We start from the raw sequence: 18,963 nt of genomic DNA, 5'->3' as shown, positions 1-18,963 counted from the left end.
AGAGCTTTGTATTCCTTGTGCAATCTTCACAGCCTTCTTCACGGCTGCGGCACTTCCTTTAATCCTTCAACGGCTCCGTTAGCTCTTTGCTCCGGCTCCTCCGTTTAGTGATTCATGGCTGCTTCACCAGCACTCCGGTCCTGGTACTTCGCGATTGCCGTCCTCCGCTCGGCAGTCCGTACTCCACAGATACGGCGCCGACAACGGTTTTATAACTGTCCAGATTTCTGCTGGCTGGTCTTCCCAGCTCAATGCTCCCTTCTGGAAAGGGTGACCAGAACAAGTACGGCGGGCACAACTCGACTGTCTTTCTGAAGGTTTATTCCACATACACAGTTAAGCAGACGTCAGTTTGCAGTTAAACAACATCTTGTTAGGTAGAAGTTAGTTAGACAGTTAGACAGTTAGTCAGGTTATAAAACCGACAAGTCGTACAGGTTCTGATGATAGATAGATTTACGAAGCTGTATACGAAGGCAATATATAACAAAACATGGCTTTGACAATGCACCTTAAAGGCTCTTTAAAGGCAACGGTGCTTTGATACCAATTACAACAATGAACAAATAAATAGAATGAAAGACAAATAGCTTTGCCTGCTAGAAAGTTCTACAGTGTCAACAGGTAAATCATAGCTTGACACACTCATTTCCAGATGCCTGAATAAAGGAGGCTGTTTCCCAGAAATTGCAGACTGATGAGATGCTAGACTACATCTGATTTCCCGTAACATTTCCTCCACACACACACACCACCCCCTCCTCATCTCCATTTCGCTCTCTAATCATTCCCTGGCTGAGGTTGAACTGCAGCCTGCTGGATTACTTTGCTTCACTGCTGTTATATAGCGAGCCTCGGAGCCTGTTGTGTACTACAGTGTGTGTAAGACAATATGGGTCGCAAATGACGGAGAGCACCATCGGACAGATGGATGCACAGATATTATCTCAGCCAACCACACTGGCAAACTGCACCCGAGTTCAGTCGCACTGTCTCCATCGCAGCTGCGGCACAAGCACAAGTGTGTGGAATTTAAACAGAGCGGAGAAAAAAGATGCAGAAACCAAAGTGAGTGTCTAACTTTGTACTCGTGCGTCCCCGACCAAACGTTCACACGTCACGCCGTCAACTTTGATTCGAAGATGTTGCTGTGCGACACTGTTTCGAGTCTTTGTGCTACGTCAGCCAAGTCTGACAAGCGAGTGTCTCGAGTGAGGACATGAATATACCGTACATATTTCCCCAAAATGTTTTCTTTAGAGTAACTATTTTTATAAATATAAAATAAATTCAATCATGGAGAGTGATGAGGTCACAGCCTAGTCAAACTCACACTATATTCTGCTGCAATAAACATGAGTTGTCTTGCTTATAAAACATATGTAGAATTTCTAATGACATATAAGCTAAACAAGGCCCCTGTGTTTACTACTACTACATACAGTACATTAACATAAATATATCCACTACACACAGTAAATAGACAAATACAAAAATAGACAATCACAGATCTGCGTTCATGTTTTAGGACTAGGACGACCTGTTTCTGCAAAACCTTACAATTGAGATGCTCTTTTTACCAGACCACGAACGAAAAGTCATTTACATGCCACTGTTTTTTTATGACTGATGGGAGGGAAAAAAGCAATTAAGAGAAAAGAGAGATGAAGCCACATACTGTAAAGAAACGCAGGGAGAACATTTCATGGTCAAACACAAAGCAAACTGTGGATTTTGGTTTTCTGTGGATGTCTGGATAAAAGGTTTGCAGCAACTTCAGTCTGACGCTAACGGACACGTATCGCTGTGTTATTTCGTTATAACGAGATTGTGGTTTTTTGCCTTGAAGTTGGCCTTATTGATGGTTTGCCACAAGTTGCCTGCACCCGGGACGGGGTGGAGCCTGAAAGTGATAAGCAGGTCAACCCACAGCCTGTGGGGTCAGGCAGGTTCGGGTTGACTTGCAAGAGGTTTTAAGGATTATGAACTATTAAGAATCTCTCCCTTTAACTCAGATGTGAACACAAACAGAGGGAGTGAGGCTTCATGTGTTCATCCCGAGCAAAGAGGCAGCCTACATTTATCAATGATGCAGTATGTATGTATATATATATATATATATATGTTTATATACATACATATATGTATATATACACATACATATACTTCACTCTGCTGGCACAGAACAACCATAATGACATTTTCTCTCCTCAGGTATGTACAGTACAACAATAAAATGCGTGTGTGTGTGACGTTTGCTGCCAAACGCCTGCTGACAGCTGCTGGCAGCTACTGCGTTGTCGAAGCATAAGTCTCTGTCACAGTCTTAGACTTCTTCCAGCACGGGAGTTGTCAGTTAAATGAATGTATAATGACGTGGAGGTTGTCAAGAGGCAGTCTAGTTCAGTGCCGTGCTGCTGACTCAAAGAGAGCAGAGAGATGAGTCCCTCAGATCGCAAATGGAACTACCAACAGCAGAGAACTCTGCCTAAACATCTGGAGCCATGACAACAGAGGGCACAGAGTTACGTTTGTGTGTTTTGTCATGCAATGTGTCTCTCTTTCTCCATCTCTTTCTCTATCTCTCTTGTGTGTGTGTGTGTGTGTGTTCTTGTCTTTGGCAGTAGAGCGCCCAGCTGTTCAGCAGACAGATCCGTGCACATCTGGCTGTGTGCTTTGGCCTGGAGGTTAGCGGATAAAAAACAAAGAATGGTGGTAATTCAGTGGCAGAAAAACCATGAGAAAGTCATGAGAAATTAGATGGAGTTACAGGGAGACTTATGCGGATGAGCCGTTTCTGAGACAGACCACGGCACAAGATTGACATTTGCAATTTTACTTTTTGGGTAATAATAATAGGATCATGATTCATGATCCTAAGAGCTTAGGCTGCAAGTGAAATAAAGAACTGGATTTGATCAGGTACGCCATCTCACTTCATAAAGAATTGATACTATAACTTAAAAACTACCGCAGATGGGAAGTTTGTTCCAAATTGTAAACAGTGAGTGTGACACATGTTTACCTCTTCAATGTGCTTGTACAATGCTCTGGTTAACAGTGAAGCATGATCGGGGTTCATGTATGAAATTTAGTATAAGACATCTTTAGGACTCGATTATATCCAAGCAATTTAGATGCCATAAAGGCAGTGCTTAAAGTGGGCCTGGGTACTGTCTGGTTCACAGTACCAGCACTTATTGAATTTATTATTTTGAGTACTGCCACTTTTATCCATGTACCAGTACTTTTCTCTCAGTTTAGGTTACAGTATCTGTACCGATACAACAATATCTATCAAGCAGATGATCCTCTGTGGCGCCCCCTAAAGCACTGATAACATGGCTGCCAGGTGGGTAAGAAGGAAAAACTGATTTAGACACTAAACAAAAGGCTCACTTGAATTATTTTAGTTGATCAGGTAAATCTGAATAAAGGATATGAAAATTTCAAGTCACAAAATAACACATTTAAACTTACTGATGTAGGCACCAGTGAATCATCTCTACAGAGTTTTGGTGTGAGGAGAAAGCAGTTTTCAAACAGCCAGAGGTCGTCTAATAGTGAGAAAACTCTAAAGCAGGCGTACATTTTATGAGATGAGCCTTATGTTAAGTGGCAGAAATTGTTTTCCCTTCTGACCCTGATTGGAGCCATGTTACCAGTGAGAGTGCAAGTGTCAGTAAATTTGTCAGTGAATGTGTCAATACCTCATAAAACCTCACGCTTCAAAAACTGAAATAACCCTGAAAACATCAACATATACATATATATATATATTAAAATAAAAAAAAACACCTACAGATTCTGGAATCCTTCAGCAAAATCTGAGCAAATATAAACTCCTCCTCCACAACCACACAGAAACCTACAGAAAATATTATCTAACAACAATATGGTGAAAACACTCTTGCATAACTAAACACGATTTCAACAGCAACTTTAAATGTTTATAAGTCAGTTTGCAGGAGTTTTTTTTTTCTCCAACGTCTCTTGACTTTCCTTCTGGTGACTGATGTCAGTGGATGAGTTACATGATCCGTTTGTACCTGCAGGAAACGGGTCTTTCTCTGAACAGAAAGTCAAACCTCGTCCAAATCAGCCCCCTTTTCCCTGCTCCGTCCACTTCTTTCAGTAGCAAATAGCGTTTACCATAGCTGTCTGTTCTGGTCCATTAGCTCAAAAGAGAGGAGGTCATTTTGGTCACTTGAGATGGAACCAGCATTATGTTGTGTGATTGTGTGCCAGCAGTGGAAAAGCTGTTTCTTATGAGTCTTCTGTGCATTCGCTGTGGGACTGGAGTGTGGGCAGAGAAAAGATCACAAAGCTCGGCCATCGACTCGGACTGGCATTCAGTGCAAAGTGAAAGGTTTGGGGAGAGTATGGGGGGAGGGGGACAGGGAGAGAGAGAGAGAGACTACAGTGGAGGAGAGAAAGCAACCTAACTGCAAGCTTGATTGATCTGCTGTGTAGAAGGAGGCAGTTTTCACAGTTGGCTGCAATCTATCTATCCAGAAACACACCTCACACACATGGTGCTGCAAATGCATGAGCACATGCCAATGCACAGAAAGGCAAACAAACCTGCTTCCTCCTGCAGATTCCCCAGATATCAACATACGAAAAAATAATGCATACAGTATGTGATCAACTTTGTTATATCAGAACACTGTTTTTCCTCACACTGAGTGAGAGAGTTGTCCCTGCCCTCCCCTTCTGCACTGACTGCGCTCAAGCACAATATTCACTCTGCAGTAATACCTCATGAACATAAGTCTGCATGTTTGCTTGTGTCCTTGATCGTTTAATGTGCAATAGAAGACAGATTACATTCTCCGTAATGTGTAATTAGAGACACACATGATACCATGCAAGCTGATATTGCAGATAAAACTGGCTGCAGTCAGTCAACAACACATATGATGCAACATAGAGTGAACACATGTCATGTAAAGTAACTGCAATGATAACTTTCAAAGGGAAAGACAAACAAGCACAGATATAAACAAAGCATCTCTGTTAAGCTTCCCATTCCCGCCCCCCCTCACTCACTCCCTCCCTCCTCTCTGACTTTGAGAGGCCTTAATGAGAGAAAAGTGTCTGTATCGATTCTCTTGTATTCTAACACGGTGATCGAAGAACAAAAGAGAGGAATGATACGGATGGAGGAAGAGAGGAAGAGGGGGGGAGAACCCTATTGAACAAGCTTCCAGACACTGCAGCCACAAGAGAAATAAGGCATATATATATATATACACACAGACATGCGTATATATAATACAGATTATATGTAGAAAACAACACAACGACCAGCTATTTGTCTCCAGACTTCACTCGCACACAGGACTGAGGCAGAAAAGGCTACACTGTCGTGTATGTTTCTACAATGCTGTCTATCAAAAACTGGTTCCGCCTTTCAGACAGTTCCTCCAATCATCATGCAGAAGCCCAGTGACTGTGCTCGCCCACTGCTCCATTGACTCCGAAAGAAGCTGAGCTTCCCTGGAAGTGACTTTTTTGCCACATTTGGAAAACTATTCCGTCGTCCAATCGAGAAAAGTTGAAGCTGAGCTTGAGGTGGTTTTAATGCGGCAGTTGCTATAGGAATATGAAAATCACGTACGGCAATCCGTGATAAACAGCTGATTCTGAACAAACGAGTGACACATTTTAAGTATTGAAATGTAAATACAACATAGTACATATTTGACAACATTTTAGAGGAAGCTGAGCTTCAGTTACTGTCCTAGAGCAATAGCCACTGATATACTGTATATACACAATAAATTAGCAGTAGCAGTCTTTGATAAACCGAGAAAAAACCTTTTATTTACTTACCTAAATAATGCTAGAAGAGTAAACAAAAAAAACAAAAACACTTGATGTCTTAAGCATCTTATATTATCTTATCTAACAGAGTGAAGCTAGAAACACCTTAGTCCATTGACATCAGAATTGTCATTTCCATGCGATGGTATGGAAAAACTGTGGTGTTTTTCCCATGCAGCCTTTTCTCAAAAAAAGCTTGTCTTCTTGTGGTAAAGAGCCACATGCTAAGAAGAAAGAAAGATGAAATGCCAGATGTTGTGCATTGTTTACGACACCACGCTGTTATGTCACGCTATTTATGTAGCTGACGCAACTATAACCAAATCACGCTGACATGAGCTGAACTGCACAGTACAACATGGTTAACAACAATGCTCACTCACGCTGTCCTGACCCCTACATGCCTGTACACATTCAAAACCAACGTTTAATTAACCACATGTTTATGTGACATGGGCTCGCTAACTGAGAAGGAGACTCAAGCTTTTATTGTTCCTTCACTTGTAGAACAACATGTGTTTAACAGGTACTTTATTTGCTGACAAGGCTGTGAGTGCACATCCCATAAAAAAAAGGTTTGGAGCGACGACATAATTATGAGTGATGAGGTTTAATAATCTCAAGACTATAGTCTGCTTCACTGTGGCCTACACTGACTTTACACACATCTGCTCTAAATAAGCATTTCTCCAATTTTTTCCTCACTACCAGGATAAACAAACAGCTCAGTACAGTCTGATTAACAAAAGCAGTTAGCAAAGAGACAAACGGTACGATTCAATGACACAGAACAGTTACAAATTCACCTTTGAAAGAGTTTATTTGCAAGAATAGTTCTATCTCTTTTCATATCTCATGACCACACCTTTTCTCATTACTGGCCCGTTGTCTACAATGCTGCTCATCCCTCTCGCCTATATTCACTTATTCCAATTAATGATCTTCCTCCTGCAGGCATCCATTGTTGCCATAGGAACAGTGCTCTGTAGTCCATATTGGTAGTCTAGGCAACAGTGAGCTGGGCAGGACATTCTGTGTATGTGTGAATGAGTACATGCACGTGTCACTTCTTTACTCAATTTTGGGTTGGCACCCTACTATGGTTTGTGTATAGATTTTACTGTATGGGGGATAAAGTCGGTCCAGTGCAATCAGGTGCACAGATGACACGGCAAACCACAGGACTCCAAACTGTGTGTGTGAGTGCATTGGAGAGAGAGAGAGAGAGAATTAAGAGAGCATTAAATCATGCAGTCATATTTATGAGATTTTGAACTGACTCATATTTAACGGGACTGCATCGGTCAACCCGTGTCAGCATATTACTGGACCCATTATATATATATGCGGTCAGTTTTGTGAGAGTATGTGAGTGCAACGCGGTGACCTTACATCTGGCTCCAGGGGCTTCCCTATTCACAGCTGGGATAAACCTTAATGCTGGATTAACGACAGCATCCACAGAGAAAGAGTGAGCACAGGTTGAAGAGGACAGGGGGATGGAACCAGGACAGAAGACAAGTAGAAATAAATATATCTAATAATATCCTTTTTATCCCCCCCGACTTAAATTTTTAATAAAGTGTGATATTGAATGCCAAGAGTACGTGCTAAACATGGCACAAAATAAATATACACAGCATGAACGCATCGTTGTTGGTGGTGTGTGTGTGTGTGTGTGTGTGTGGCAGGCCATCTGCCAGTGTGAGGTGCATCGGGTGCATACAGTATACGACTGAGCATGTGCAGTGAATCAAGCCTGCGGAAATCTCTAGAGAGCTAGGAGGCCTCGGCGAGCGCACGCACAACGTACACGGGATTTTGTGAACCCATTGTGCACACACAAGCAGCACATCAAGGCAGAGCCTACACATGAAGATACATATAGAAACATTACATGTCTCTGATCCCATCCCCACATCGCTACACATGCGCAACCAGAATTGTAATCTCCCACACGTGCGCTCCACTACTCTACTTTCCCTCTATTTGAAATGGAGAGGAGAGGTTTCATTGGGCCAGCACCCTGTTTCTTTCTCACTCTCTCACACACACACACACACACACACATTCATAGAGATGCAGATTTAGAATAAAGACTGATGCAAAAATGCACACAAATACATGCATACATGGTAAAATACACAACCATGTGCCAAAATATCTGCAGGGTTAACATTTTAAGTTCCAAACAAAAGTGCACAGTAAGCTTATAAACAGTCTGTGATGTACACAATATGCACAAAGTAAGGATGCAGATATTTTTTGATTAAGTGTATGCAAAAAAAAACACAAATCAAGTGGGTATCTACAAATTTACTTTTTAGTCTCTTCACACAAACGTAGACAAAAACACTGAGGCGTAAAGAGGAGAGTGTGAGAATAGAGTGGATTGGTTTAATCCACTTTTTCCTGGTACAAAAGGTTCCTACAGCAATGGAAATATGCAGACAACACGGACACACACATATATACACACACACACAGTTGTTTTTTTTCATATTTCCTGTGCGGTCAGTGACAGTGAACACTATCAGTATGTGTGTGTGTGATAATATGAATGTACCCCTGGGGCCGTCGTCTTCCAGGCAGGTGTCTAAGCTTCTTGGTAAGGTAGCAGGGGGAGAACTCGCCACAGCAGGACACAAGAACAACAAATCAATGTCAGCAAATGTCTCAGAAACTCTCTCTGTCTGCATTAAACCCTCAGACAGGTGGGCGGGGTCGTGTGTTTTCCAAGACATTGGGTCAGTGGAAGTGTGGATTCATGAGGTCCACAAAATCAACACCTTATATAAGGTCTTTTTGTAATGTATTTTTCTCTTAATTAAAATCTCACGTGTCCTGTGCGTGTTCATGTACCTTCTGCTTGTGTTGACTGGATTTTAAGTGTCTGTAAAGCAAATAGAGATTCTCCTTTTCACACGTGATATATTGTATGTTAAAAAATAGAGGTTGAAATGTGGGGAAAAAAAATTATTACGTTAAATTAACAGTGGATTCAATAAAATGTATAAATAAAATAAAGGTGTTATTGTGAAATGATATTGAATGAGAGACTCACCATAGCAACAGTAGGAGTGATTCACATGGCGTGTCAGACTGTAAAATAAATTTCACACCTCAGTGCACCTTCCCTGACTGTGGGATTTTGTTTGTGTTTTGTTTGTGTGTCAGTGTGCGTGCGCGATAGCAACAAAAAATGTTGTTGTTACCCCCATATAATCTGTATGTGTGTCTGACATAAAGCAGCAGTGACTGTGTGACAGTTTCTCTTTAAGCTGTCATTTTAACTGCATTTCAATCTGTGCTGTGCTTTTCTTTTCTTTTTTTAATATACATTTCTATTTTGACACGCTCATGTGTTTGTAGGGTGTTGCCACGTCAAATTTAACATGCACTTTGGGTTTTTTCCCTCCTCACACCTTCCTCTTTCCTTGTTCCTCTCCTCTGGTACCTTATTTCCATCGATCACTCACTGGTGCGCTGCTCATTAGCTTCCTGTCTGTCTTGGTTTCTGTCTACCAATCATATTATGCTCTCCTCTTTTTTCCCTTTTTCCTCCCTTCAGTTTCTCCTACACTTTGTATTTAACAAAATGATTGTTCAGGGATCCTCCCCTCTCCTTGACTACTCTGCTTCTTCAGAGACTATTCCACCTTAACACTTTATTTCCTCTCACTCTGATATCGCCCTACTGTTTTCCTTTCTTTCTTTTTTTTGAAAGGCAGCTCTGAACCCAACTCCCACATTCCTGTAAAAACACACATAAACAGGAATCGTGACTGCTACAAGAGGGCAAAAATACACCAGCGCAGAGGACTCACAAATACAGTATATATATATACACACACACACACACATCTTTCTTATAGACAAAGATGCATGACACTCAGAAGGAAGGAAGACAATGTGAACACAATCGTTCATTAGCGGTAGTGAAGGGAGGCAGGTGATGCAGAAGTGAGAAGACACTGGAGTCTTTTTCAAACATTTCTGCTTCGTGAGTTCACGCTGTTCTTCCTTTGAGGGAAGTCAAATCCCCCCCATCTGTCCTTAAAAAACACTCACTGATCCTTCTTTAATGCTTCTGCGAGAGGAAAATACTTGGGACACTACGTGTGTGTATTATCAGAGGCATACACAGCAGTATGCTGCATTTGTTTATTTCAATGCAAGTATCAAAACAGAGTGTGATTCATCGGCATTCACTCTCAGGTCAAATGACTCTGTAACGCTAATTGGTTTTTTTGGCTTTAGCTCCAACTGGCATTGGTAGGAATGTAAGACCAGGGTGAGCGTGCTAATTTATTCTTCTTAATTTTAGACTATTTATTTAGATTATTTCATCATTTGGCTCAACTTGTTTGTTTCCAGCCCTTTCCTGGTGACACTATACAAGCACCGGTGTTACAGGGTGAAACCAACACCATGGGACAAACCAACCCCTGAAAATGAGAAAAGCATTGATCGCATTCTTTGAATCAGGTTAGTAAGTAAGTAAGTTAACAAACCCAGACTAAAGGAGGATTCAGGAATGAAACCAAACAGCAAATGCATGTAAAGTGTATAATGCAAATACATTTTACCAAAGGACTGCAAAGATTTTCAGATGAAGATTCATTATCTCTCTACTGCTTGTCCTAAGAGCAAATCCCAGCTGACACTAGGCATGACGCAGGGATCACCATGAACAGCTCGCCAGCTTTTCACAGTGTCAACAACAGAGACCGCCAGTCCTAAATTAACCTCTCCCCAATATTTAAGTCAGAGAACACCCACACACACACACACCGTCAAAGACACAGAAACACAGAAAACTCAACAGAAAGGTCTTAGTAAAACTACGATTTGAGGTGCACTGCAACCAGGAAACACTGACAGACACCATAAACTAGCATAGAATAAATGAGATTTGATAACGTGTTTGATAAAAAAAACATTGCATAATTTGCCACTTGTTGAATGCCATCACGCCTCTGCCCACATAACTTCTTCTGATGTCAAATCCTCAGCATAACACTTTTGCTGGAAGCAGAGCTCTAGCAACTTCATATAAGGAGGAATAAATCATCTGAAAAGTACCACAGTATATTCATTTGTATGATATTTTCCAGTTTCTGGAAAAAAAAAAAAAAAAGGTTTTAGTTGTACTTTGGTCTGTCTGGCTGGTTCCATTAAAATGATTCACTCAATATGACCTGTGCCTTTTCATTTACCTTGATTATGTATTCAGAGCATGTACTGAGCCCAAGCTATAACCATAATTATAAACTAAACTTTATATTACAACTCATATAGCGGGGCTCCAAACACTGCAGTCAGTACATCATGAGTAATTATTCCCATTCAGAGCTCGGGAGTCACCTAGTTGACTTGATACTAGTGTCCTCTTGTCTTATTGTGTCAAGGTCGAGGATGACTAATCGCTAAAACATCATCATTGTCACAGCGACGTCAGTGGTGCTTCATGCTGCAGCCAGCAGCTCAAGGACACTCGCCATCATGTAAGTCAACTGATGGGCTGTAGAGATGAAGTCGAAATGTAAAGTGGCTCTTTTAGCTCTATTAGTCATGAAGTCATCACTTCAATGAACTAATTGTAGTTGTGTGAAATAGGAGGCTCTTGTTGTTCGCATAACACTAACGGTGAGGACTATAAAAGGGAACCAATCTTCAGATAATATTTAAACACGGCTTGTTTTCAAGTACATTGCTGTTGTGCAAAAAAAAAGAAAGAAAAGAAGAAGTAAGAAGTAAATCCTTGGCAGTCTTGCAAAAGAAAATAATCTCAATTTCTGTAAGATAAAAATAAATCAGACGAACCAAGCTAATAAATGTCTGTTTTTTTAAGCCTGTCCTGAAGGACTACAGAAATGTCTAGAGGACATGTCAAACAAAAACACATTGCAGAAGTCTGAAACAAATCAGAGCTACATTTTGCGACAAAGGACGACAAAGGATTTCGGAAAAAAACTACACATTATTTCCAAATAAGTATTTCTTACTTCTTTGTATATTAATATTATTCTGTATTGGGAAATCTAAGCATTGTCAAACACCAGATAGCAAGCCTATTTTTTATTTTTTGTTAGTATGAACTTCTCTGTTGACCTTTAAAGTGGTATTCTGAGGTTAGCACACAGTTAGTTTAAGGCCTAGGATTATTGCCATTAGGTGTGTAGTTATAACACAGAGTCCATCATTTGAATGTTCCAGTGTGTACCGTTTCCCACGTTTTAACTGATTGAGCAACTTCGCTTCGTTGCTTAGTGCTTTTTTTAAATTTTCCCCAAAATATTGTTAGCAGTTGAACATTTCGACACTGAATCTAACCTTGTGTATTTATTTAGCTCTGGCAGGTTTGGTTTTTGTTTGAAATGTTTTGGGAGTTTTCTCAGAGTAGATCTTCTGCTGCTGTGGCCTTCTACATACATTGGTTATTTAGGATACAGTTGCCTTTCTATCATCTTGAACCCTCTGGGTAAAAGTGCCCTGCTGATGTCAAAGAACTGTCACTCTGAATTTGATTCCTGTTCTCTCCATTCTCTGTAAACCCTAGAAATAGTAAAAACAACTTTTTGAACTTCAGCAGGTCTTCTTGACCATGTCTACATGTATCGAGAATTAGCGGATTTAAATATGACACACAAGAAACATTAAACACAAATATTTTTCATGGGGAAAAGTGAACTGATTTTGATGAGAACTCCGACAAATACCCATGCAAATATTAAACCCTACAGAGGATTCACATAATTGTATCGATACCTCAGTGAGTGCTTGGTGAATGAAGCAGGCGGTCTGAGGGGACACTTCCCAGGGAGACTTCTCTTCCACCATGAGGACATCCAGTGTGGCCTTCTCGAGGACAACATCAAAGGAGGCACTGGGGAAGCAGAGTTGACGCACGTCCATCTGGTGCCAGGTCATACCCGGGCAGTCGCTGTGCCTGGCGGCCATTGTGCTTATGCACACTGAGGAGTAGTCTATGTTGGTGATGGATTGGTAACCAGCCATGTACATGTCACCACTCATACTGCTGTTTCCACAACCTGAAATAAAAAAAAAAAATGAATTGGGAAAATAAGGACAGAGAGACTGGAAATACGATGTCTGGGAGCACCTCAAACATCCAATATGCTTTTCAGAATGAGTAAACCAATATAGCAACGACATATGAATAAACTGCCATCTGCTATTATGACAACAAATACTGCTGTGTGACAGCGAGACACACGCTGATGCACACACACAAAGACAGACAACCGTTCACGCTCACTCTCACACCTACGGTCAACTTAGAGCGTCCAATTAATCTCTGCATGTTTTTGGACTGTGAGAAAACCCTAGGAGAACATACAACGTCCATGCAAAGATAAAATCGTTACACCAACCGTGTGGTCATGTGCGCTTTAGGCAGATATAATGTACAACAAATTTTGTGGACTGAACCTTCTCTGAAAAAACAAAACACACATATTGACTTAACGTATGTGCCTCCTCCATCGTCTTCCTATCACTTCTTTCTTTTTTTTCTTTCCCCGTCTTCTCTTCTACACCCACACATCCTCCTCCTCCTCCTCCTCCATCTCCTTGATCTATGAGTCATCTGATCCAAAAGGTGAGATGCTGCTTTCAGTAGACTATTTTCATCCTCTTCTTTCTACACGAGAGGCAATGTTCACTTTTCTATAGCCCTCATTTTGTATCTCTTATGTGACTTTCACCTGGTAACGAGTGTAAAGTTAAAACAAGACTCGACGACCAACATGTGCGTACCCCTGTGCTTTTCTGGCATAAACACGGACCATGACAGGACAAGTAGTCCTCATGGAGACCAAAGCTTGGTTCTAAGGAGGCAAAACCTCCTTTCTGAGGAACCAGTTAAGTCTAGGGCTAAGATTTAAACTGTGGTTCGGTTGTCCTGAGAAGAATAGCTGCACAAACCTGAGTGCGTGTGTGATGAGAGGTGGCGCTGCGATTTCCGGCAGCATGTTGGCATCGACACCTCAGCTGCAAACGTGTGGCTAGTGCTTGTTATCACCTTGCCGTTTCTCCTAATTACCAGCTTCCAAAAGCTGCGTGGATGAGTGTGCGATACAGTTAGCAGCCTCACACATTTGTATCTTATCAAGATGTGTTCGTCAGGAACTCCATATTGTACACTAACAGCAGGCATTACTTTACACCTATAGATATGCATAGGGTAAACGAAAGGCAGCGGATGTGTGAAAAAAGCAGATTAAATTCAGAATCAAAGTGAGTTCATCTCCGTTACTGCTCCCTGTCTTCTTGATCCTTTACATTGTGTGTCTGTAGCTGCTCTGTTCTTATATTATTGGACTTTCTTCTTATATGAGAATGTAATCCTATTATTTAATTTGTTCAGGGGCCCTACCTGATTTTTTAACTGAAAGATTTCCATTGTTTTGTTTTTTACAACAAGTGTATTCTCAGACCTGTCTATAGTTAGACACCAGAGAGGGGGCTCCACATGATTATTTACTTTGAAGAGGTAAAAAAGAGGTTTAAATGTATTTTCAGATTAAACAGAGACTGTGTCCATTGTTTGAGGTCTGGTCCCTTTCCTACAAGTGAAACTCAATATGAACATCATAAGACCAAACTACCATATTGTCTACGGTAAACAGGTGCAGTGCACTTATTGTTGGCAAGATACAGATGTTGTTCCATGTGTTTTGTATAGTTGTTAAGTTTGTCTTATTTATTGTACTATAATTTATATGTTTTAACATGATACTGGTAGTAGATTACGACTACTCTTCCCCACTGGTCTGACATATGACATCTGCTGTTTGGTCCTGGGAGCCACTGTTTTAGATAATATTAATGTGTGATAATGTGTTTAAATCTAATTTTCTACCAGGTCAAATGACTCAGAAAAGCATGTGGGTTTGTATCTGCTTCAGCTCCAACTGGCATTGGTGGGAACACAATTTCTTCTTTGTCTGCTCATCTGCGAAGGTTCTCAGTCATAAAGATAGTGATCTTTAGCAGCTCTAGGCAACTGGACTTGCTTGAGTGACACAGTACAAGAGGCTTCTTCATGTCTGACTAACCGGTGGAAAAAATCTATTTGTAGGCTGGATATCTGTCTACATAGTTATGTTGTAAACAGTGGAGGTTGTTCACCACCCTGACCCAGTTTCAGGTTGTTAGTTTCACCTAAGGTGAGGGGAAAAGAGGTTCTTCTCTAGGGTCACCTGAGAGACACAGTCTGGGTAGCTGATTGTTGGTGTCTTTAACCACCTCCTCTGTTGAGTGATGTTTTTTCCAGGTTAACATAGATGGGTTCTTTCAATCTTCCTACAAACCATCCATCTTCCCTGGCCAGAATGCAAACATTCTCATCATCAAAACAGCGTCCTTTGTCCTTCAGATGTAAGTGGACAGCCGAGTTTTGTCCAAATGAGCTGGCTCTTCTGTGCTGTGCTGTGCTGTGCTTTTAAGCGGTGGTTGTTTCGTTTGTAAAGTTCAGGAGAGCCATCAAGTTCCTCGGAGAGCCCAAGATATACTGCTTCGTGTTTTTCTGCTTCATTTTGGCAGTCACACAAAACTTTGGCATTATTTCCATGAGTGCTTTTAATGAACCTTACTTTTTACAACTTTGGACATTTGATCTTACTTCATCTTATTTCATTTTTTTTAGCATCATGAAATCACTAGAGTTTGAGCTGACACCGAGTTCCACTGTGTTGATGTTGTTCTATTCGTCTACCTCTAATGTCTGGGTTAAAAAATCCTGGGTTATACCTGCTAATTTTGCAAGAAGCAGGCAACACCATTGCAAGAGGTTTGGAAAGGCAACCTGACATAAGAGAACTGAGAAAACTGGAAAGGTTTCGAAACCACAATAAGAAAATGATGGTACTATAACACTTTATGGAAACAAAGACAATCATTTCAGAAGCACCATCCAATTAAAGAGGGTCTGTGGCCTTGTTTTATGCCCACATTTGGCGCTCCACAAGTTCAGTTGATTCATTCCTGCTCTCCCCTCTCAGATCCCCAAACACGCCAGACATTGTTTCCAAACGGTTCTCCCCGCTGACACAGCTATGTGTGCAAGTGTGTGTTTCTTTTTTCCATGCACTCGGCTCCAAGGGAGGGGTGTCACATGACAACTTATTCCTGGGGGTTGTCGCGACAGTTATAGTTGCCAGGCTGTCATCAAAGACACTACTCTCATTTTGCGTCTGTGACATCAGCTGGTGCCCCCCGCAACCTCTGACCTTTATATATTGCATGCGTAGCACAATCACACAAACACAACCTGTGCACAATCACACAAACACACACGAAGACACTGAACTGCACTTTTATCTCTGTGTGCGTATGCGCGCGGGCGGATCAGAGAGTGAAAATACTGTGTGTTTATTCAGGATACCGCGACAGCCTGGAGACTGGAGTCAGTTTTTCCCTCCAGCTGGAAGCTAAAACCTCCCGTCAGCCAGAGAGCGCATCCTAACTGGATTATCAAGAGTGGTGTAGAGAGTGAGAGACACTAAAGTTAGAGGTGTCATATCACCTCGTTCTGCTGGCTGTGTGAGTGGAGGCATGTGTGTGTGTGTATGTGATGGAAAATTTGAGTCCTGGTCCTAAACCTTATCATACCGCACATAACAAATCTGCAAGAAAACAAACTGAGGTGAACTGTGGTAAACATCATCTGATGCACAAGTCGTGTGTAAACATTTCATTCGTTATACATTTTTGTCCGACTACACAGGAAACTCTGCACAATTTTTGTTTTAAAGAGGAGACGGTAGTAAGGTCAGAGAGGAGTGATGTCCAAACATGGAGGTGGTTCCTTCCTGTATACCCAGAAATGCTTGGTCTAACAATTGCATCAGATTACATGTCTGATCTTATAAAGCATTTATCAGGTTTTTCAGGAAAAAGCTGCACGTGTGACGCTCACAGCTTTGGTGGTACTGTACCACCGGGAGAGAAACCGCTGAGATGATCCACTGGAATAACACTCCCCGGCTGCTCGTAAATGACTGCTTTACCAAACATGAGGAAAGAATTGCACAGCAACATTTGACCACATGACAAATAAGGATGAAATATTCAAAATTAACTATGAAGAACAAAATTCCCCAGTGCTGAGTACCACTGTTTCAATCATCTTTAAAACCATGTTTGATCACAGTGTTTAAAAAAAACAACTTCTTGTAAACACTGTCAGCACCAACCAAAGTGAGCGACAGTCTCACAGGCTATGCAGAATGAGCCTGCAAGGTAGGTTTGTTTTGGAATGTGAGAAAGACAAAGGAGGGCGGTGGCAGAACTTTGAAAAAGAGTGAGTCATATTTTGTTAGCCGTTTGTTGAAGAGTCACCTTGTCTGCACAACATGATGAAGAAATACCCCTGGAAAGAGGGCAGCTGTGTAAGATTTATACATTTCAGAACGGGGTAATTTACTTGCCCACTGTTGACGATGTACAATGAAGCTTTCATTGTAAAATCATCATACAACAAGAGTAATATTTTAATTAATGAGTCCAGTGTCTGTATTATAAGGACAAGAATCTGGCAACATATATCCCTATGCAGAGAGACAATATGATATACTGGTTAACACAAGTAAAGCCATTGTGAAAGTGTTAAGAAAACAAATGCACAAACAATGCATAGTTTTCTTCTGTCAAATAATAGGAGTGGAACGAGGTGAAGAGAGTTAATTAGTTGTCAACCATCAGTCTTACATACAACACAAAACCACTGTCAATAATATTTTCACATTGATACAGTATTACTCCATTTTAGTAGTGTTTCAAATCTTTCCTATACCTCTACTGCATCACTTAAGATTTTTAGTGACATTGATCATTTTGGTCACTGTACATAAAATGTTCCATAAAATTTAATCTCCAGTGACAAAAATCCTTTAATAACAGTGAAGGTTTGGATCATTAAGGTGGTTCTTGATTTGTTTCCGGAGATATAGCACGGTCTGACGTCAACTTCAGAAACTTCAGTGCTGCTCTATCAAAACATCTGCATTTGTTCTTCATTTAAAATATGTCCAAACATCAAAATATTAGTAAACATTTTCCTGAGAAGTGAACAGACACGTTTCAGGTCTTCTTCAGAAGCAAATGATTTCAGTTTTGTAAATAATGTTCCCATTTAAGTGTAAATAGATAATAACAGCAGTGTGATTGACAGCTGGTATTGTCTAATAGGAGCCTGGTTGCATGCTGGCCCATTTAAACACACAGTCTATGGTCCAAAATGCAGCATGTGAATTAAAGCTTCAGTCCAACCTACAGTATAAACTTCAACTCTGATTTATAGTTCTTAATGGTGATTCCATAGCTCCTCATCTAACTCAACATAATTATAACCATTTGAGATTTGAACTTTGACCCATCGGGTGGCCTCACACCACAGTAACAGTGACTCTCCAGTGTCCATCTATGGTCAGTGGTGGTGGTGGGAGGGGAATCCCTGCCAGTGAGGCAGCGGGGTAAAATATCAAAGCTGCTATCTCTGAGGTGAGTTGAGCCCAGCAGTGGAAACTCCATGATGTCAGAGACATGCAGGATATTCATTCTCATCCCTAATTGGTTTTGACACATTAAGGACGGGGGAAACGGTGGCCAGCAATGATGACAGGGCGATGACCACGTGTGTTTGAGCAACAACACCGAGTTCATCATCCCCCACGCAGGCTGTGGGCTAGCCCAAGGTAAACCGACACCACAGTGAAGCTTTAGAAAGTTCAGCTGCATCCATGGTTAATGTCAACAATGTGCCCATGTGGACCCTGTTTTTGTTTTTGTCTCTTTAAGCGCATACGCGTGAATCACGTGGCTGCATCCAACTTCAACAGGGAGTCGTCACGAGTACCTGTGCCTGTGTGGCCGAATTAAGATGTAAGTGAAAGTTGACAGTGTCACACCAAACTTGTTTTCATCAATTATCTGTTGGACTCTTTATGGACTCTTAAACCATGTTATCCTTCTGGCGTCCCATCGTTCCACATAATTTGCCATTTTATTTGCAATATAACTTAAGTATAAGTCAAGCATCGGTTCAATATTTACAATGAAAGACTTAACACAAGATTGAGCATTACCACATGATAACCAATACTTTAA

General features: G+C 41.1%; 1 protein-coding gene across 1 annotated transcript in view; it reads right to left on the bottom strand.

Moving 5' to 3' along the window:
• Nucleotides 1-18,963, bottom strand: part of ece2a (endothelin converting enzyme 2a) — a 64,769-nt gene that overhangs the window by 21,071 nt on the left and 24,735 nt on the right. Inside the window, exon 3 of the mRNA XM_044031582.1 lies at nucleotides 12,601-12,884. Within this exon, the coding sequence (XP_043887517.1) occupies nucleotides 12,601-12,884 (284 nt within the window). The remainder of the gene's footprint in view (nucleotides 1-12,600; nucleotides 12,885-18,963) is intronic.

Source organism: Solea senegalensis, linkage group LG1 (assembly GCF_019176455.1).
Source record: "Solea senegalensis isolate Sse05_10M linkage group LG1, IFAPA_SoseM_1, whole genome shotgun sequence".
Lineage (NCBI taxonomy): Eukaryota > Metazoa > Chordata > Actinopteri > Pleuronectiformes > Soleidae > Solea > Solea senegalensis.
This window is presented reverse-complemented; position numbering and strand designations above follow the sequence as displayed.